Source organism: Nyctibius grandis, chromosome Z (genome assembly GCF_013368605.1).
Source record: "Nyctibius grandis isolate bNycGra1 chromosome Z, bNycGra1.pri, whole genome shotgun sequence".
In the NCBI taxonomy this organism is placed as follows: domain Eukaryota; kingdom Metazoa; phylum Chordata; class Aves; order Nyctibiiformes; family Nyctibiidae; genus Nyctibius; species Nyctibius grandis.
This window is the reverse complement of record NC_090695.1, coordinates 8,431,917-8,453,730: the sequence shown is the minus strand read 5'-3', so window position 1 is coordinate 8,453,730 and position 21,814 is coordinate 8,431,917. Positions and strand designations below refer to the sequence as shown.

General features: G+C 52.7%; 1 protein-coding gene across 3 annotated transcripts in view; it reads right to left on the bottom strand.

Moving 5' to 3' along the window:
- Positions 1-5,450, bottom strand: part of CNTFR (ciliary neurotrophic factor receptor) — a 215,123-nt gene extending 209,673 nt beyond the window's left edge. For 2 of the 3 annotated variants that reach the window (XM_068423190.1, XM_068423189.1), the window contains exon 1: positions 5,338-5,450. In XM_068423190.1, coding sequence (XP_068279291.1) covers positions 5,338-5,436 — 99 coding nt within the window. In that variant the 5' untranslated portion in view covers positions 5,437-5,450. The remainder of the gene's footprint in view (positions 1-5,337) is intronic. The other variant, XM_068423188.1, reaches the window with a different exon arrangement.
- Between the last annotated feature and the right edge of the window lie 16,364 nt (positions 5,451-21,814).

Below are 21,814 nucleotides of genomic sequence, written 5' to 3'. Positions count from 1 at the left end.
TCTCCTCTTCAAACCACATCACACCCCTTTGGGTACAATCCCTAATTGACTTAAAAGTAGACTCGGAACTTCTTCTCAGACCTCTTTCCACTTTGCAAGGGATCTCAAAATAAATAAACCCCTGGTCCTCAGCTCTGGGCTCAGAAACCAGCTGAGGCGATGCCCTTGCATCCGCACAGGCACGCACCCGCATGGCCGGACACAAAAACCTCCATCAAAGGCACAGAGCAAACACACTGACGCAGCAGCTTCATCCTCCTCTGATCTCATTCCGAGCCGTCCTAGTGCTACTTTCAACAACAGCCAGCAAAGCCTTTTCTAGGAGAACGGGACTATTCGTGATGCGTCAGTGTCCTACTAAAAATATTGCCTGGGGGCTTGCGAGGGAAGCAGTGCTCCAGCAAAGGAGCCTGGTATCTGGCGACAGAAAGCATTAAAAAATTCAACCATTTAGAAATTAATATGCCAGAATGTTATCAAGCATCAACATTTGAATTCAGAAGCCTGATTTCTGTTTTCATTAAGTAATGAACAAACTGAAACGATCTGAATGTTTTCAGTTTCCCACTAGCGCAAAATTTTAAGTAGACAGGCAAAAGAACCCCCACCATCATAACTGCAAACGTGATGAACAAAAACTATCAAAATTCATAGAAGATAAATGCAGAGTCCTCCCAAGCCTGCTATGAGAACAATGTCTCTTTATTTGCTTTTCGCGAGGTTTGTTGTAACAAGAGAGAGAGACTCCAGTATACAGTGTTTTAATGTACATACACGCATTCACAGCTGCAATAATAGATTTTAAGGACAGAAGACAATATTACAGCTGAGTGTATGCAGAAATGCATAAACATACCTTCAAAAACACATTTTTTGCACCCTACCCAGAGATATACATGGCCACAAATGTATAATATATATACACACACACCCCCCACACACACCATGTTTCAGATCGATCAGAACCATTCATTAAATCAGACTCTGTAAAGTTTCTGCTGCTTTGGGAAAACATGACCCTGAGGAGACATCACACATGAACTTAACATCCAGCAGAAAATGAAACCATAACACGCTTCCTCTTGAAAGCCAACCCCGAATCTAACTTAATCCCTGCTCTGGACAATGCCTCCGGGGAGGCATTAAAACCATGCTAGGTGTTTTCCTGGATTTCCCAAATTCCCCGGAGACTCCCTGGCACTCCGGCTGTATCCATCTCCTCCTCACTTCAGAGATGTTTCTGGCTGAGCGCTCCCACCCTTACTCCTGCTGCTCCCACAGCCGTCCACACACGGATCCAGCGGAGCAGCATCCAGACAGCCGCGTCCTGCCCTCGCTGCGGGGTGAGTAACCCGGGGCAGCCCTTGGGGTTTAACGCTCGGATTCCTACAAAATGCGCAGGGCGATGATGTGCGGGCTTGAAGGGTCAAGAGTGGCTTTGCATCCTTCATCCCCATCCCCGACAAAAGGATTCCAGCAGATCTCGTGCCCCCTAGTGTCATCCTGGCGAACGGGCCGGCACCGGGCACCGGCACCGGGTACCACCGCGCCCGGGCAGTGCCCTTACTTATCCCACAGAAAAGCCGACACCATATTCTGCTGGTACCAACAGCGCAATTAAATGCCACTTCCAACAGTTCAGGTGAAGGGCAGCACGAGCTCGCTGGCCCTCCCGGGCACCCCCAGAGCAGCAACAGCCCCCCAAGTGTCCCCGTGCCCGGCACAGTGCCACCTCCGTTAACGGTCCCGCAGAGCCTCAGCAAGATCTGCCCCACCGGCAGATAGCCCGAGCGGTGTCCCTGGCGAGGGGCCAAGAGGAGGAGGCAGAGAGCATCTGCAGTGGACGCTGTCCAGAATAAAACTCCTCCTAAAAATAGATGGTCCCTGGAAGGGCACGGCCCTTCCAGCTAATGGGAACGCTCGGTGCTAGGAGCTCAGGGTTTGGGATGACAAAACTTCTAAGTGCACGAGTGCAAGATACCACTGCCTTTGCACAAAGTCCCCCTTTGTTCCCCGTGAGACCCCCTGTGGCATCGAGGTCTGGCCATTAGCGCAAGCAGCAATGCACAAAACCAGCCCAGAACCCAGCATCCCTGCCTGCCAGCCTGCTCTGACCACGCAACAAGGTCCAGTACCTCCTGGGAAAATGCCCATGCTGGCTGCAATACTAACGGGTGCAGCTGGGACCAGATCCTGCACACGAAGCACCTAACAAGAGGCACGTGCTGGACAGGAGCACAGAAAATGTGCGTTGAGCCTGTGCACGTGCCTCAGTTTCCCCACCTGTCCAGCAACCCCAATGCAGCTTGCCCTCTCTTATTTTGCTCATCCCTCCTCGTTCAACTATTCGCTCCCGTGGGCAGAGGCACCCCACGGACAGCACCTAGAGCACTGTCCCCTTCCAGTGTGTGCTAGCAGCATGCAAGCAAACCTCGGTAAGTCATCGCCAAAATTTGGAGGAATTCTCCCCAGGGCACTGACCTGGGTATGCTGCTTTCTTCTGCAACACCGAGCAGGGACTATAGCTTAGAATAATGGGGAAGTAACTCAGTTCAGTGCTGACAAAGCATCACAAGCCCCAGCGGGGTGGGAGGGGAGGAGGTGTCCTTCCCTCACGCTGCCATGCCTGGTATACATCATGTTTAGGGCCAGGCATACGTCACCGACACAAAATGGACAAATTGGAGGGATTTCAGAAAAACGAGCGACAAAAATGATCAGGCGGCAGAAGGGATTGATTTACAAGGGGAGATTAAAAGAGCTGTGATCAGTCTAGCTGGGCTGAGCAAGTACTGACAGAAGCAGTCGGATGCTAATCTGAAAATGGGATGAAAACGATATGGGAAGGAATAATTTAGCATCTTCAGCAGTAATGGGATGAAATTAAGGGGAATTCGGGGCTGAGTAGGTAGATTAAAAAAAAAAACAAACAAGCCAAAATAAAACTTCTTTCCTAGTTGTGCATAACTGTCTCTATCAAAACACAGAAAGTCCCCACCGAGGCTTCCCGCGTGCAGGAAAGCAGGGGAGAGCGAAGGCTAAAGCCGCCGGGAGCAGTGGGAAGGTCCCCGCAGGAGGATGCCTTTGCTCTCCCAGGTCTTCACGGGGGAAAGGTGCTGAGACGGCTTCCTGCAAAGTCGCAGGAGTGAGCTCAGCTGCGAGCACTGAGATATTTACACACAAACAGCACATTACTCAGCAGCTCCCATTTGTCAGGCGTAATGGCAGCGGCAGCAATAATAAACGACAGAGCTGAGAGACAGGCTCCCCAGGCGCACACCCAGCCCCAGCCTGAGCTGGAGCAGGATGCATTCCTCCAGCTTGCCGGGGAATTAATTGAGAGTGGCTGGAAGCCGGGGCTCGCACCCGTGAAACTCCTGCTGCCGGCTTTGGAGAGTCGGCCACGTCTCCGAACGCTGAGCCTTGGCTGCACAGTTATTTGTACGTGTGTGTGCATCAAAAGCTTTGTGGCTCCAAGAGGTACCAGGGCTTCTCCCTTCCCAAGTCCAGGAGTTGCTGAGCACCTTCCATGGGGATGGGGATGGAACTTTTTGGCAGGATCATGTCCTCTCAGAATAAATCAGACCAAAGATAATGCACGATCGTCAGATTGTGGCTTGGCCTGTTCTGACAACAGGGTCTGATGAAGTTATCCTAAAGGGCTGTTGCAAAGGAGTCTGCCAGGAGGCACGGGGCTCTCATTTCCGAAGCACAGCCCATCTCAGAAAAGTCCACCCTCCCCAGTGAGCCCCAGCAAGCTGTGATCCCAGCACCTGGTCCCAGTGAGATGCTCAGTTGGACACGAGCATCCCTTGCACATCTCCAGGCATCACGGCAAAGCTCTAACTCCTCACAGAGGGGCAGGGAGCAGGGAGCAAGAACGGCTGCTCCCACATACTTGCACGTTATGCCAAAGCAGCCAGTGTCCCTGCCTCGCTGTCTGCACACACAGCCAGCAGGACCGGCAGCGGCATGTGCAGGTCCTGTCCCTCACGGAGGTAAACAACACGCGTGCACAGAGAGCGGGCACGGTCAGAGCTAAATTAGCAAAATCCTAGCCAAAGTCAGCAAGTTCCTGAGCAAAAAGCAATCTGAGGAAAGGACCTCCTGGACTATCCCATAAATTGAAACACAAAGAGAAGTGAAAAAGAAATCAAAGAGCTTTGCAGGCAATCCCCTTTCTGCAACCTGTCCTCTGTACAGACCCTACACGTCTCTGTAAGCATGGGGTGGGGAAGAAAGGGGCTTTCTAAGAGGAAGAAGGAGAAGGGCCAATCTTTACACCAAAAAAGTTTAGTGGTTTAAGAAACAACTGCCGGAGGAACCAGGGAAGCCGAAACATGCAGACCAGGTTCTGTCCCCAGCTAAGGCAGCACTAATTAGCTCGTGCTGGTTGGAGTCCCAATCCGGTTTTAAGATTGCAGTGGGGGAAGTCACCAAGATCTGGAAATGTCAGGGAGTTTGTGCAGCAAAGGGATCGGTGTTGTATTATGCAATTCTGGAAAGCAGCCCTCGTACTTGTGCTCGGGATGAACTGCCTAACCCAGGGAGAGCAGTTCCACAGAAGCGCCAAGCAGACGTTTTTCTTATAAAATCACCCCCCCACACACACACACACAAAAAAAGATTATAACGAAAAAGAAATCAACAGTGCCACAGCAGAGGAAAGGGCAGGTTGCGCCTTTGGAGAAACGAAGAAAAAGTCCGCTCTCCCGCCCAGGAAATCCACGGGCTCCGGTTTACAAAGAGCCACCCGCAACCTCGGCTCCAGCCTTGCTCATGGCAATGCAGCAGGCAGGAGGGCTCATCCCTTCCCGAGCCTTCAACCTGATGCCGTTCGCAGCGGCCGCGATGCCCCCCGCGATGGGCAGGGGGGTCCCGCCGTGCCTCCCCGCCGCCGACCCGCTGCCTTCGGGGGCGGGGGGTGCGGGGACGCCCCAACCCCGTGCCCCCCAACCCTCCTCCGCCGGGAGCGGCCGGCCGGGGCGCAGGGCGGACACACACACAGGACACACACGGCGGAGCACGAAAGTAAGTTGCCCAAATTGTTCCCCCCGGCGGCGCGGGGGGCGGAGGGGCGGCCCACGGCGGGGCGCGGACACGCGTGGGCGCGCCGGGGAAAGGTGCGCGGGGGGGACACGGGCCGCGGGAGGAGGGGGGGAAGCAAGCCTTCCCGACCACCCCCCTTCTCGCCTCCCAGAAAGGCTTCAGCGGCGGGCACCGGGGCTCGCCTCCGCTGACCCCCGCGCCCACCCGCCGCCTCCTCCGTCCCGCGGGTTGTGGGAGGTGGGGGGGACACCCCGCACCGCCCTCCAGCCCCGGCCGCCCGGTACTCACGGCGCCCTGTTCGCCGCCGCTCCCGGCTTTACCCCATGCAACCACCGGCTGCTTCTGCACCGGCTCGGGGGCTATAAGCTCTTTTAAACTCCAGCACATAACCCATGTGACCGCAGAAGCCACTGGTAAGGAGCGCCGGGGAGCCAGCGATGAGCTCAGCCCGCACCCCCCGGCACAGCGCCGCGGACGCGCTCCCGGCCCCGCCGCGCCGCGCGCACCCGCCCCACGCCCGCACACACGCACACGCACACAGACACACGCGTACGCACACCCGCGAGCGGCAGCCCTTGCACGCCCGCCCTGGCGCACGCCCCTGCGGACACGCAGCCGCCCCCTCCCCACCTCCCCGCGGATGCTGAGCCGGAGGGGAGCACCGCACGCACGCTCCCCCCCCCCCGCCCCGTGTAAACGCACACGGCGGGGCACACTCGTGAAAGCGCCGTGCGCGCGGAGCCACGCGTGCACATACACGCCCACGGAGCACCGTCCCTGCGTGCATGGGCATGGGGCTCCGTAAGTCCCCCCGCCTCCCCCAAGATGCAGACCCGAGCGAAGGCAGCACGCTCGCAGCCCTCCTGCACGCTCACGCGTGCCCGGCACGCGTGGAGCCACACACACAGAGTCTTGCACAACGCGCCCTCCGCACACTCCTCCCTCATCCGGAGGTGCGGACCCACATGAAGGCACTGCACTAACATTTCCGTGCACACCTCCATGTACGTCCTCGCAGGCACCTCACTTCCGAGTGCCACACCGCCTTGTACGAGCACCCTCTCGGCGTACACAACAAAAGTGCCACACGCAGATGCGTACAGAACTGAAAGCACCGCACTCACCCCTCTCACACACGCTCATGCTGCACAACTGAACGCCCAACGCACACAAGACTCCGCTCCCACATCCTCTTGCACAACCGATGCACAAGCAAGGCAGTCCACCCGCATGTGCACCCACCTTTCCCACTTGAATGCAACCTGCCGGTGCGTGCCGAACGAGCCCACCCTGCCCATCCATCGTACGTGAGGTCCCCCCTGGTGTGTGGGGTGGCCCCATTTCCCATCACAGGTAAAGACCATGAGCTGTCACATACATGGAGGGTCTGCAGGGTGAAGAGGACAGATGTCCTCTTGTGCTGTTCACGACGACTCCCGACAAGGCAGAAGCTGCAGGGGTGGCCATGCAGCCAGGCCAGGGTTGCAGAGGGTGCCCACTCCAGCTGTAGCACAGCGGAATTCAGGAGTGCCAGGATGAAACGTGCCAAGGGGCGACAGGAGCTGGGTGTGAGGCTTTGGTGTGCAAAAGGCTGGGACAGGCAGGCCTGGCTGGGCAGGTGCAGGCGTGTGCTGCTGGGGCACGCCAGCGACACGTGTGAGAAGGCAGAGCTGGCAGGCAGAGGGCTTCGCTGTGAGCTGAGTTATGGAAAATGACTCTTTCCAAGGAACTGCTAAAGTTAAAGCGGCAGCGAGGCCAAACGAGCAGGAGCCAAAGGGGAGGGTGAGCAAGGACAGCCGAGTGGCCGCAGGGTGAGGAAGTGCAGGGTGGGCAGGAGGCGGAGGAGAAGGCACCCTCGCAGGGCTCCCACCTCCTCCCAACTCCTGCCACCCACACTGGCAATTGCAGTCACCTGGGGGGCAATTTGCGGAAAGACTGATTGGCACCATGGTGGCATCGGCTGGGGGGGTTCCATGGGGTGGGAGGTCTGGAGGGAATAGCCCATCCCAGCCATATTCCCCACTTGGCTGCCAGCGTGCAGATAAATACCTCTGTTTCCCCAGCTTGGAAGAAACAAATGCCCATGGAGAAACAGCCTGCTCGCTGCCAGGGGCTAGGTGCCAACGAGGGACAGAGATCAGTGCTAACTGGGGCTTTTTGGGGAGCCCTGCAGAGCCCTACAACTGATTATGGGAGTCCTCTGCCCTGGCCCCCACCCCAGGGGCTGTGGCAGAGCTGGGGTGCTGCTCCCTGGACATCAGCATTCGGGTCAGCAGTAAGGACTGTTCCAGCTTCCAGATATCCGAGCGTTCCCAGCACAAATCCCTGTGACTCAGGAAACAACACATGCGAGAAAACTCTGCAGAGAGGACTTGGGAGAAATACTCCTATTGGCATGTTCCCACTTCCCTTGGCATCCCGGGACTTCTCCTGGGCTGCAGTAAACAACAGTATTAACAACAACAACAAAACTTTCTTCCTGATCTTCCTGTTAAAGAAAAGGGGAAAATAAAAAGAAAACGAGAAGGTAATATTTGGGCAAACCTACAAAAGCCAATCTGTTTTGTTCCAACTAGATGTATGTTGATCAAATTAAAGATATCACCTCTCCCTGCAGTCCTGGCCTCTCACAGACAGTGTCACACAGGCAGAGGAAGGGTGCTGGGTGGAAGCCAGATTTCATCTCATTTTTCATTGATGCTACTAAAAGCCACTATTAATTGGAGGGAAATAATGATGTTTTTGTCTCAGACGCAGGCCCACAATAAATTATGTGTTTATTGTTACTGGTTTTATCCATGAAGAATAACCAGCATGTTTGGGCTCTGGGGTAATTTGTGATAGATAATAGCAAGTCCTGAAAAAGCAGGAGAGAAACTAAGCACAGAGAGGGGATGTGTCCAAGGCTGCTCAGCAAGTTGCAGCAGAGTTGGAGAATGACCCTCCTGCCCAGAGAATCTGAACCAGATTGAAATAGTCACAAAAAGAAGAAGAGTAAAGAAAATCCCAGCCCCTTTTTCTCCCTCTTCATCCCTCCAGCCCTGCTGTCAGCCAGGATCAGGGCAGAAAAAGAAGGAGTAAAAGCTGTGTGGGAAGCAGCAGCTCTCAGATGCCACTGAGAAACGTGTCAGGAGAGCAGACAGTTTCATGGGGACAGGGATGGAAAGATGCCGCAGCACCAACAGGTCCAGGGAGAGAGCTGGACCCATGGAAATTATTCTCCGCTAGTTTATGAGCCAGCATCAGGCCATCCCTGTGGGCTGCTTTTCCCATCCACTTCATCCCAGTAAGAGCCACTCATTGAAAGCAAGGGGCTCGTCACAAGCCTGTACATTGATGTTCAACCAGGAGACTATCACCAAAAGCGTCACTCTACTCCATTACGTGCCACCCACCTGCCTCCAGCAGCGGTGGTACCCCAAGCAGGAGAGCAGATGCTTCACAGCTGCATGGTGAGAGTAGGACAGAGCTGAGCCACGGTCAGACACGAACTTTTTGAGCTGGACCTGGCCAGTTGTAAAGCAACAGAGATCCCTTGGACAACTGGGGCCAAAGCTCAGGGGACAGCATTTGGGTGGTTGTACCCCAAAGCTGAGTATGTATAAGGAAAGAGTCTGAGCCGGTGTCTTTCCAAACCATTTATTTGATACTTCGTGGCAAACATCTGACTAAATTACTCACAAATTATTCAACCATCAGGAGAGCTGATTGAATGATTGCTGGTGAATCATTTGCTCAAAGCAAAATGCCCAAATTCCTACACTTAAATACTGGCAGGCAACACGCAGATGAGTTTCAGTCCTCCAGAATCCCTGAGCTCCCATCAGCCCCTAAGTTTGTGCTCCTCGCTCACGGCTTCCCCAAAATATCCACCCCCTGCCCGACCCCTTGCCACTGGCAGGAGCAAGGTGAATAGGAGAGATGGGGAACCATTCCTTGAATTCCTGCTGGACTTCAGGCAAACAACAACACAGCAGGCTGAGCTAGGAGCCTTGTCTCTCGCCTTTGCACAAAAGAGATTCTCCAGAGGGGGAAAAACCCCACAACAATGGTGAGGAAACGTACAGGGTCGGCAAAGAAAGCAACTGACCTGGCATGCCACAGGCCAGAAAAAAGTACAAATGATCTTGCAAAGAAGCAGGAAAAGATGGGAGCTACGGAGCCGACGAGCTTTTTTACCAGCCTGATTTAATCATCTTCTCAGCAAATGCTCCCCACGAGGAGCAAGAGGGGAAAGCAAGATCATGAAAAGATTGCAGGCAAAGGAATTCTGCCGGTACTCCTGGACTGATTAAAATTCCTCAGTGCTCATGGCAGGAGAGATTATTTTATGTAAAACTTCACCTTGTCTTTATTACATTTGCCGAACTTCTTCCTGTGTAGATAGCGGGGAACGGCGGGACGTGCGTGCGAAAGACAAAGATGGAGATAATAAGTGCGGGACTTGGCTGTGGCTTTCCAGCCTGTTACCCATTTGCCTGGGAAGGCTGACAGTGCTGAGTGTCTGCGTGTGTGCACACAGCAAGGTGCGGGCGAGTAGAGGCCGTGGGTACCTCCCAGAGCCTGGACAGGGTGTGATGTGGCCGTATGTGTGCGCAAAGGTTTGCACGGGAGAAAATCCTGTCCTTGGATGTGACCCTGATCATCAAGTGGCTCAGACATGAGTGATTAGCGTGATTTGGGCTGCAGAGGGAACAAGGTCCCACCGGTCAGCTAAAATATGTGAGTAAAGTTTCCATGTGCAGCAAGGATGTCAGGTTCGGTGCACGCTGTTATCAAACCGCCCCTGGAAAACAGAGATTGGCGTGTGGTGAGACCCCTCGCTGCTACTGCCGGGTAAGATTTCGATGACAAAGTACCGCCTGACACCTGTTATAAATAACGGCCGTCCCATCACCCGCGCAGCACATGGCCCACTGCTGCCAGCTCCTCGCTCGGAAGAGGCTCAGCATGGAATGAAAGCCATATTTAAAATACATTTTCGCATATGTCTTTCTGAGCGAGGAACAACAGGAGAGGGGTCTGGAAAAGGTTTCCCCCAGCACTTTTTTCCCTTGGTGCCACAAGCACAACCCCATGTAATCTCAGGCAAGAACTGAGACCTTACAGCGATCATGTTTTGCATCACTGTTTCATGAATATCCTGAATTACAGGACGGAGCTTGCAATGCTCCTGGAACTGGGAAACCACCGCCATAATCCTGTGCATTTGCCAGGTGGGGTGTTTTCCCCCCATGGATCAGGGCATCTTACATGGGTGGGCCAGTGTTGTCCTGCTGTCAGGATTGGGGGCCATGGAGGTGTCCAGAGGGATGTGGCTGGCACAAGGCATGCACAGGCTAGTGCACATCTTCAGGAGGGGACCCATCCTGCCTCCAGCCCCTCCTGTAACAGGATTGCACCCAAACCACCGCAGGGTCTGCAGTCTTTTACGCACGGCGGAGGTGCTCTCATTGCCATTGAGAAAGCAAGGGTGTCCTGATGATTGTGGCTCTTGCCTGGATTGGGAACCCCTGCCACAAAACCCTGCCAGTCGCCAGCCATGTGTGAGCCCGTCCCAAGCTGTGGCCCATGCCAGTGTGGCTGTTTCATCCCCCATGATCTCCCTGCAGATTAACACCTCGAGGCAGGCCAGCATCTGCTGCAGCGTGGCTCCGTGCTCTGGTTGCGGGACTGGCTTCTATCACGAATCATCTTCCTCGCATAGAAAGCAGAAGCCAGGGATTAGAGCGGTTTGAAGTTTTTAGCATGAAAAGGTCGGGTTTAAAAGAAAAAAAGTGAAAGAGCTGCTTTTTGAATGTCTTTCGGTGAGGAATTTGCAAACCTCTGCCCCCGCGATTTTCAAAAGGGCTATTTTTGAGGCAGGAGCTTAATTTTCTTTTACTTTCTTTCTTTTTGCCTTTAGCTGAAAAGCACAATTCCCCCAGAAACCCACGTTTGGGGTAAATATATTGCAGTTTAAAAAATTCTGGGAAATGTCAGGAAAAATCGAAGGTGACTCAATTTCAAACTCTGCAAGTCAGAAACACCTGGGAAACATCAGTGCTGGGTGTGAGGAGCAGGGGAAGGAGAGGAGGGAGAGGTCCCCATCTCTGCCAGCAGCTCCTGTTTGCTGCATTCAGAGGGGAGAGCCACAGTGGGGAAATCACCATCCCAAATATGTCTGGAAAGAGATGCCACGACCACTTTCATTCCTGTGTCCCCCACTATTTGTCTCTCAATATTAACCTGTCAAAGATGCATTTCTTGTAATGGTTTGCTGGGTTTCTCCTCCTTAGTCCTGAGGGTAAACTCCTATAAGCCCAGAAGCTCAACCAAGCAAGTGAAACCCTCTTGGGCTGAGCCCCATCCTCACGCCATAGCTCCTTGGTGCCTCTATGTGGGACACATCTATACTGTGAGGACAAGTGGGTCCTGTGGTCACTAGGGAAGACAGTATGGACACATCTATACACCATATAACCTTTAGACAGCAAAGGAGGAATACCCCCTCTTCTTGCTGCTTCGACATCTAACTCTTCCTCCATCTCCTCTCCTTCATTACCCATGTCCCAGCTACCCCTTCCTTCAGCCTCACCACTGCCAAGACCAAAATTGGACAAATGTTTGCTTTTCTCTCTCACAACCTGGAAAAATCACAGGGAAAAGCACACCTGCCTGTTTACCCCATGTGGAAAAGTTTCAGTCATGACCCTTTAACACTGCTCTTTTTTTCCAGTATAGATTCATTTGGCTCCTGCTCAAACTGAGAAGAAAGCCCTTTCTTTGCAAAAATGCCAGAACGGGACTTTAAGACAAATTGCATAATTGCTTTTTATCATCTCCTCAGAGCAGGAAGGGCGCTAACACCTTCCTGTTCTCAAAACTTCAGTTTTGAGAATTTCCAATTGAAAAACATATTTTTTTCCCCCAAAGAAGTCTCAAACAGCCTCAGCTTGGAGTCTTTTATCTGAGCCCAATCACATCTGTTTTCACAAGAGAACTGATGGGTGTCTTCTCTCTGGGTTTGTGTGATATCACCTGTTTTGGGAACACTGTGCTACCTGGGACAATACACCGCTGGGGAGCAGAAACACCAGTCCTGGAAGCATTCAACAGCTATCTGCCGAGAAAACCTAAGGGTCCAAATATTCTCCCTGAAACGCAAAACTATCCTGACCAAAACTGTTCAGCTGTGACTTCCTGAAAGGTGTTGAAAAATCTGGCAGGGCGTGGAAAAGCCCATGAAATTTCCTTGGGAAATTGACCTGGCATCACAGAAGGCTTCCGAAATTTCTCGGTTTCGTCCAGGTGGAGATTCAAGCTCTCAGGAGAAACAGGATCTCCCCTGATACCTTGATACAAAACAGTGATTTAGTGAAACTTCAGCTGCTGTAAATTTTGATTCTCTGACAGCCACTTTAGCAAAACTTCCCACCTAGAAGGGGGAAATTCATTATACTTGCACAGCTTCTTTGTTTGAACAGAAAAAATCTCCCATGGAAGTTTTGGGTGATTTTGGAGATGGAGGAGGCTGCGGTCGGAATATTGATGCTCCGGAGGGTTCGAGGCGGGGTCTGAGACTGCAAGCCCCCTGCATAGAGAGGGCTGTCTTCATTCCCTAAGGACAGGCACAGACTTTTAACCCTCCACCCCTCTTTGCTCAGATGCTGACAGAGATGTGCCAGCTATTTCCAACCATCCCTCGCGCACCCGCTGCCTCGTGAACAGCGAGTTTCGCTTGGCATGAAAGAAATGCTGCTAAGCGGCGAGGATGCAGCTATCACAGGTGACAAGAGGAGCATTTTTCCAGCAAAGTCTCAGGGGAAGGAAGGGAAAATACAAACGAAAGGGCTGTTTCGCTGCGGTCGCGCCGCGGGATGGTTCTCCTTGCTCGCAGTGCCATCTCCCGGCAGGGCCGGCTGCGGGACCGCCCGCGGATGCTCTGCGCTGGCGGGGCGGCTGCGGGGGCGAGGGTGGGCGCGTACTTCGGGAGGGCAATGCTCAGCCTGGGCTGCTTCCCCCAGCCTGCCAGGGGCTGGGCTGAGCGCCGAGGGTCTGAGCTTGCAGGGGTAAAAAAAAGAAAACACAGAATCACAGAATCACAGAATCACAGAATCACAGAATGTTAGGGATTGGAAGGGACCTCGAAAGATCATCTAGTCCAATCCCCCTGCCGGGGCAGGATTGCCTAGACCATATCACACAGGAACTTGTCCAGGCGGGTTTTGAATGTCTCCAGAGAAGGAGACTCCACAACCTCTCTGGGCAGCCTGTTCCAGTGTTCAGTCACCCTTACAGTAAAGAAGTTTTTCCTCAAATTTAAGTGGAACCTCCAGTGCTCCAGCTTGCACCCATTGCCCCTTGTCCTGTCAAGGGATGTCACTGAGAAGAGCCTGGCTCCATCCTCTTGACACTTGCCCTTTACATATTTATAAACATTAATGAGGTCACCCCTCAGTCTCCTCTTCTCTAAGCTAAAGAGACCCAGCTCCCTCAGCCTCTCCTCATAAGGGAGATGTTCCACTCCCTTAATCATCTTCGTGGCTCTGCGCTGGACTCTCTCTAGCAGTTCCCTGTCCTTCTTGAACTGAGGGGCCCAGAACTGGACACAATACTCCAGATGCAGCCTCACCAGGGCAGAGTAGAGGGGGAGGAGAACCTCTCTCGACCTGCTGACCACACCCCTTCTAATACACCCCAGGATGCCATTGGCCTTCTTGGCCACAAGGGCACACTGCTGGCTCATGGTCATCCTGCTGTCCACTAGGACCCCCAGGTCCCTTTCCCCTACGCTGGTCTCCAACAGCTCTGTCCCCAACTTGTACTGGTACATGGGGTTGTTCTTGCCCAGATGCAGGACTCTACACTTGCCCTTGCTATATTTCATTAAATTTCTCCCCGCCCAACTCTCCAGCCTGTCCAGGTCTCTCTGAATGGCTGCGCAGCCTTCCGGCATCTCAGCCACTCCTCCCAGTTTTGTGTCATCAGCGAACTTGCTGACAGCGCACTCTAATCCCTCATCCAAGTCATTAATGAATATATTGAATAGAACTGGTCCCAGAACCGACCCTTGCGGAACTCCGCTAGACACAGACCTCCAACTGGACTCTGTCCCGCTGACCACTACTCTCTGGCTTCTTTCCTTCAGCCAGTTCACAATCCACCTCACTACCCGATCATCCAGACCACACTTCCCCAGTTTAGCTACGAGGATGCTGTGGGAGACCGTGTCAAACGCTTTACTGAAATCGAGATAGACCACATCCACAGCTTTACCATCATCTATCCACCGGGTAACATCCTCATAAAAGGCTATCAAGTTGGTTGAGCAAGACTTCCCGTTGGTGAAGCCATGCTGAGTGCCCCTAATGATCCCCCTATCCTTGATGTGCCTAGAGACAGCACCAAGAACAAGTTGCTCCATCACCTTTCCAGGGATGGAGGTGAGGCTGACTGATCTATAGTTACCCGGGTCCTCCTTCCTGCCCTTTTTGAAGACTGGAGTGACATTCGCTTTCCTCCAGTCCTCAGGCACCTCTCCCGTTGCCCACAACTTAGCAAAGATGATGGAGAGTGGCCTAGCAATGACTTCCGCCAGCTCCCTCAGCACCCGTGGGTGCATCCCATCAGGGCCCATGGATTTATGGACGTCCAGGTTGCTTAATTGGTCCCTGACCCAGCCCTCATCAACCAAGACAGATTCCTCCTCTATCCTGACTTCTTCTGAGGCCGCAGGGGTCCAGGGCTCCTCAGGACAGCCTCCAACAGTATAGACAGAGGCAAAGAAGGAAACGAAACAAAACTGTTTTCTCAGACCTTTCCCTGCGTTAGTATAAGAGGTGACTTGCACGTGGGGCCTCTAAATCACAGAATCACAGAATGGTTTGGGTTGGAAGGGACCTTAAAGATCATCTAGTTCCAACCCCCCTGTCATGGGCAAGGACACCTTCCACTAGACCGGGTTGCTCCAAGCTCCATCCAACCTGGCCTTGAACGCAGCTTCTCTGGGCAACCTGTGCCAGTGTCTCACCACCCTCACAGTCAAGAATTTCTTTCTAATATCTAACCTAAATCTACCCTCTTTCAGTTTAAAACCATTCCCCCTCATCCTATCACTCCATGCTCTTGTAAAAAATCCCCCTCCCACTTTTCTATAGCCCCTTCAGGTGCTAGAAGGCTGCTGGAAGGTCTCCCTGGAGCCTTCTCTTCTCCAGGCTGAACAGCCCCAACTCTCTCAGCCTGTCTCCATAGGAGAGGTGCTCCAGCCCTCTGATCATCTTCGTGGCCCTCCTCTGGACTCACTCCAACAGCTCCATGTCCTTCTGATATTGGGGGCCCCAGAGCTCGATGCAGCACTGCAGGTGGGTTCTGGTAAGAGCGGAGTAAAGGGGCAGAATCCCCTCCCTCGACCAGCGGGCCACACTTCTTTTGATGCAGCCCAGGATACGGTTGGCTTTCTGGGCTGCAAGCACACATTGCTGGCTCATGTTGAGCTTTTCGTCAACCATCACCCCAAAGTCCTTCTCCTCAGGGCTGCTCTAAATCAATGAGACAAGCTTTCTCTGAAGTGTAGGATGACAGAGACCCTTGCTAAATCTGATGCCTGGACAGAAGAGGAAGACTGATGCTGGACATTGCAGCATGGTGTAAGTGTAAAGGTCCGTGACAAGCCTTCAGGGTGGCCGTGTGCCATCCCTACATCCTTCCCCGTCCTTTGCCTGTTCTTGCAGCGAAGAGGGAAAGCCAGGGCTTTTGCTTCCCATATGTCCACAAAGTGCCAAGCAGTGAGTCCTGGGCTCTGCAGGCACTCCTGGGAGAGCAGCAGTGATGTGGAGGAGAAGAGCTGAGAAGCAGCAGCTTCCACCCCTCCAAGTGGCTTTTGCTTCATCAGATGTTTTGAATATCAGTTTTGCTTCTGAGAGTGTGTACTTGGGTTTAGGAGTGTGGGGACTCTCATCTGAGATCTGCACTGACTGCTGCAGCAGGGTTTTACTCAGGACAGGACTTGGTTCCCAGTGTGAAATGGCCCTGGGACATCTGTGGAGACAGAAGAGGGGAGTAGCAGACACCCCCCAGACAGCTGGTAAGGCTAGCGTTCCCCCAAGGGTAAGCAACCCATCAGGTAAGGCAGGCAGAGGCAAGAGGAGAGATCAGAGAACAGAGAAGCAACCAAATTTCCTCATGGGGCTGGGACAGCCCAGATCTTGGTGTGCTAGATCCCAGCTTGTCCCCACCAGTGGTCCCGCTCAGCTCTGGCTGTTCCCAGGTCAGCAATGTCCCATGTGTGCTTCCCACAGGCTGGATTCTTCCCATGGGCTCCTGCTACCTCTGAGCTACCCAGGGAGCAAACCCCAATGTGAGACTTCACCTTTCTCTGCCTCTCAGCACCTCCCAAGCACCTGGATCCTGTTGGGGCCAGAAAAAAGATGCCTCCTTCTCCTCCCCAATCAGCACCATTTCGAGCCCGTGCTATGAACGTGCCATAACCCTGGCACATGGGGTGTAATAGCTCCTGCCATGTCACTCACTGTGGTCGTAAGTGATAAATAATTGTAGTCACCTTCCCTGCAGACCACAGCTGTACTTAGAGGCCTCTGTGGAGGTCAGGGCTCTGGGCGAGGTGTGCTGGGTACTAATGCCTGTCCCCACAGTGCTAATTTAAGTAGGGATGGAAACAAAAGCATATTGACTCTTATTTTCAGGCAATGGGCTGAGAGGAGAGCAGTGAGAGCATTTTGCCAAGCATGAAGATCAAGCTGTTGGATTCCTTCCCCTTCTCTTCTGGCTCAGTGTTTTGGCTTTTCCTCCTGGTACATCCTGCAGGCTCTGGCAGCCCTGAGCCCAGAAGTGGTTGCAGACGCAGGTCCTCACTATCTCTTGGGCAAGCACGAGGTATCCTTTTATTCAAAGACTTGATAAGTCAGCTTAACCTCCAGTTACGGACCACAGAAGAGCGTGGGAGACTTGCCATTCTCTTGACCTCTCTGTATCAATACAGGCTGTTTTTCTAAAAGAGGTACAAAAGTCCTGTGCTTGATGCAGGAGTCCTCAGGCTGGCAGAAGGGACCAAGTTTGCACCAAGTAAGAAGTCAGACCAGATGATCAAAATGGTCCTCGCTAGCCTTAAAGTTTATGAATGCTGTTTAAAGGCTTGGAAACTCTGCTTCTGTCAGTTGGCTTAAGCAAAAAACCTTTGAATTTTGATTGCTTTCCCATTCAGCTAAATCCCAATTCATTTTCTTCTGGACAAGTTTATTCTCTTCCTCCTGCCAGCCAGGTGCTTTAATCTCTAACATTGTCTTCTGTTGCCCATCTCGTTCAGGCTGCTTCAGCCTTTTCCAAGCAAACCCAGATGAAAAGGGCCATCTCAAGACAGGCAGCTCTGCCTGCCAGCTTGCCCCCAAACCCTATGGCAACTCTGCCAGAAGCAGGCAGGTGTTGTGGGGTGAGAGGCTGGTTGGCACCATGCTCACAACCATGGTCGATATCCTGTATTCTAAGCATCCTTAAAACTAAAGCAGGGAGGGAAAGGACTGCCAGGGATAGATTAGTGTTCGCTGCTGACAGGTAATCAGCCAGCCAAGAAAAAGAACTGGAAAAAGGAGCAAGATGAGATGTGAATGCACTCAACTGCAGGGGAACAATATTTCTTGTACCAGCAATGAACACAGCAACAGGAAAAGGCTTTGGATGTAAGCATCCTGATTTTTTAAAGTATGCTCCTGCTGCCACTGCAGCAGCATGTGCTTGTAGATAAAGGGTGTTTGGGAGAAGTGTGAAAAGCAGGAGCACAGCTCCCCAAATATTTTCATTTCTTCCACAGAGATCTGTAGTGTGGGAGCAGCCAGCACAAGCTGCACCACGATCTTGCAAGGGATGTGGTCAGCATAGTGGGCACCAAAATCTTGGCCTTTGCTTAGGAAGGATTGTGAATGGATGAAGACCCTCTGATGGTTTCCTCGTGGACCAGAACTTTCTCCTCTTGCAAAGGCTGCTGAGGGCATCTGCCAGCCTTGGGCTGCAGAGCAGAGGTGAGGAAGGGAAAGCAGCTGGAAACAGGCAGCAAAATGGTGCAGATGGGGTCTGAAGGCAGCTATACATGTGATGAGCTGATGGAAAGAGTTAATTTGAGGAGGAGGAGATGACACTTACAGCAAAATTCAGTGCCCGGAGTCTTGGGCACACTGGCAGTCTATGGGGTAGTCCTGGGGCACCGCTCAGCAGCACAGCTCTTGTGTTCCTGTACCTTGTCTCTGTCATCAGATATATGGAGGGCTATCCTGTGCTTACTTGGACTCCAGGACTTGCGGAGTCCTGATTTCAGAGCATCCCCCACAAGCCCTCCTGCATCAGTACCAGGCTGCCTTGGATGTAGGACAGGGACCACATCTCCCAAGACATGGATGAGGCAATTCTCCATGCCAGGCAAAGTGCAGGGCCAGCAGAGGATGTGGAAAGTGACACACTAAAGCCCTATTTGCTGTCTATCCACCACCCAGACAACAGGAGTGGGAAGGGTGCAGACAACATGAGCATTAAAGGACTTTCTGCTGGGAGAGCCTTTCTCTGCTCGAGCTCCTCCCAGCAAGAAGCGGCTCTCGATAAAACTCTTTCAGCAGCGCTGATGGCAGACTGAAGCAGAGCAGCAAACACAACCCCAGCAGGAGACCGTTTAGGTTATTACTTTAATTAATTGCACATGTAGCTAAACTGAAAGAAAAATAGAGACGTGACACCCAATTATTCAAATCAGTTCCTGCCAGTCACACACCGCTGCTGCTACCACAGTCCCAGCGCGAAGCGCTGCCCTCTGCTACCTCCTGAAATGCCAGACATTTGCATCTCAAGGTTGGCAAGATCTTGTCTTGCAACTTTTCTTGCTGTGCAAAACGGGTGAGGAATTGTAAATTTACCAGCGTGGTCCCACAAGGGATTGCGCTTCCTAGAGCTGGTGAATTAGCCTCTCCTATGGCCGAGTTTGCCTCCAAAGGCCTCACTCTTCACCATGCAGCACAGACTGCTCCAGACAAGCTTCTCAGTGACCCAGGGAGACACTGGAAGATGCAGCCCCATAGCCAGGAGAAAGACTCAGTGAGCACAACAGGCATTGGGCTCCTGAAGGGAAACACCCTCAAAGCACTGTCCAGCTCCAAGGAGACGCTAGCCCAGCTCCCATCACTTGGGATGAGTTCAGGAAGTTAAAGCACAGTGCTTCAGGCTGGGAAAGCTGAAAGTTTTCTTCTTTAGTGACCAAAAATGTGAAAATGAGGCAGTCAGGCTATTCAGGACTGGAGCTTTTGAACATAATTCCCCCTGGGGAGCAGGTGTTGCTGGGATTTACAGCTGCCTGTTCCTGTTCTCCCACTGTGGGGGCACACATGCCTATTTCTGTTCATCGGTGCCAGGCACAAATCCTTCTTCAGCCCCCAAGCATGGCCCCGAGGCTGTGATCCCCAAACGGGCTCTCAATGAGCAGAAATAGGGTGGTTTCCTCATTTCCTGCAGCACATTTTCCCCAAAGCAATGGCTCGGTGAGGTCTCTGGTGATGCCTTTGCTGGAGAAAAATCAGAGATTTTGGTAGAAAGGAAGACTCCCGTCTCTGGTCACCTCCTACCTGCCTGTGAAGTCCAGACATTAGGGTGCCCATCCCAGCCCAGCTTGGCTCTGCAGCCACTCAGGGTGCAGCCATTTCCCCTGTGCCCAATCCATGTCCCTGGCACCCAGTGGGGATGAGAGCTGCACCAGCAAAACCAGGCAGAGCCTGTCCCCAGGGGACCTGCTGCCTGAACAGGGCAGGTGAATGGGTAATTTTCCTGGTTTTATTCTATTTTTTTAAATCAGTCTGGTGCAATCTGGTGGGCTGCCTGTGCTCCTGCATCGTTAGCTCAGTGGGACAGGGAGCGGCTCTCCCCTATGCTGTGGGTATCAGCTACTTCTTCACTCCAATGGTCTAGCTGATTAACAAGCCCAATTAAACTGCCAGCCACGCTTTTCCATTTGCATTTCCCTTTGAAGTTTGTTCCTTGTATTTGAGACCTGGAAAGGTCTGGTGTGCCCCCAAAACAGTTGCTTTTTTCCAGCTATGCTGGTTAGTCTGATAGAAGATGTTGAATTTCCCTTAAATTCTGGTTTTACCTTGGTGCTTTGTCACAGCAATGAAAACACCACCACCTTCTTCCTACGTGTGGGTGTAATTTGCTCATCAAATTGTTCACATTTATCTCCTGTTGGTCCTCTGCCTCCACCCACCGTGTCTCACCTCGTGGTTTCACCACAAGCCCTTCAGAGCAGATGCTCTCCCTGGGCTGCAGGGGGGGAACAATTTTAACCATCCAGCTTTAGAAATGGATGGAGTTAATTAACGTCATTCCCCTTCTCCCGATAGCCTCTGTCGCAGCGAGGCTGGCTGCAGCAGAGCAGAGTAGCAGGGGGTTCCTATAGCCTTATAGGACACGGTTTGAAGTCTGCACCTTCATAGCTGCTAGGTCTGCCCTGGCACACTGGGAGGGAGACCTGATGGAGAGGCACAGCACCTGTTTCCACGCTGTGGACACCAGCCTGAGGGTCGAACGGTCTCTTCCATGGCATGGTTTGCCCCACCAAGAACAACGCTGTTGCAGTATGGGTGCTGCAGAGCTGGGGCTGATGCCTGCTCCAGGGGGGCCCTGCCTGCTGCTGTACCAGCAACACGTCATCCAAGCATCATTTTGCAGTTAATGGTTTTCTAGGTGAGTCTTTGATAGCAGACAGTTTGATCCCAGACCACACACTCCTCCTGCCGCCTTCTTTACAGTCACAAAGACATTTTTTAACATTGTGAGTTTTTATTTTTGAATCAGTGCCCTCCTGGAGTGGTGCTAACACCTCTCCTTCCCGCAGAGCTGGGGCTCAGGTCCTGCCCCACACAATTCCTGCTTTGTAGGGACGTTTTACCCTGCCCCAGATTTAACCTGCCAATCTGGTGGCTTCTTTAGGGAGGACAAAAAAAAAAAAACCAAACGGTTAAGGACAGAATTTCTCCTGCAGCCTTCACCAGAGTGATCGCCATCAAAAAATATACCTCCTCAAACCATCCTGCCACTACATACATAGGTAACCCTGCTTTCCTCAGATCCTTTGTGAATTTAAAAAGACAGCTAGAAACACTTGTAGCCCTAGCTCATATGCTGTCTGGGTCACCAGTGGGGTGATGGACAGGAGGGAGATGTTTTTGGGAAGCTGGAGGGCTCCTTCCCTCATTGAAGCACCTCTTGAGCCCTGCACCAAGCTCCTTCCCCATGGAATCACGTCTCCGCAGACTCACCGAGATGCAAGGAGAAGCACAGTACCAGCCTGGGATGCTTCAGGTTAAGGTACCTTCTGAACCTGGGACAGATTCACAGCAGTTAAGGTCAATCCCATGTGCAATGTGAACACGAAGTCAGCCGTCCCTTCAAAAGCTGCTTTTTCCATTCTTGAAGTGCTGGGGAAAGTACTCACGTGTGGAAACCTCAGAAGTCACTCCAGGTCTGCTCTCTGTCGCTTGTGATTAGCTCTGGAGCAAAACAGCCCTTCCCTGCCTCCTGTTGAGTTTTCCCATGTACCAGGGCTATTTTCAGCCCTGGACATTGCTATGGGGCAGACCATTGCTGAGGTAAGGCAGAGCAGTGCCACCAGCCTGCGGTGTGCCAGCCCTGTGCTCGGTGCAGTGCCCATGCTGGGTGTTGGTGATGCTACAAGCCCATCAGGACTTCGATATATGTGCCTCAGGGGCTTGTGCCTGCCACTGTCCAGCTCTGCCCA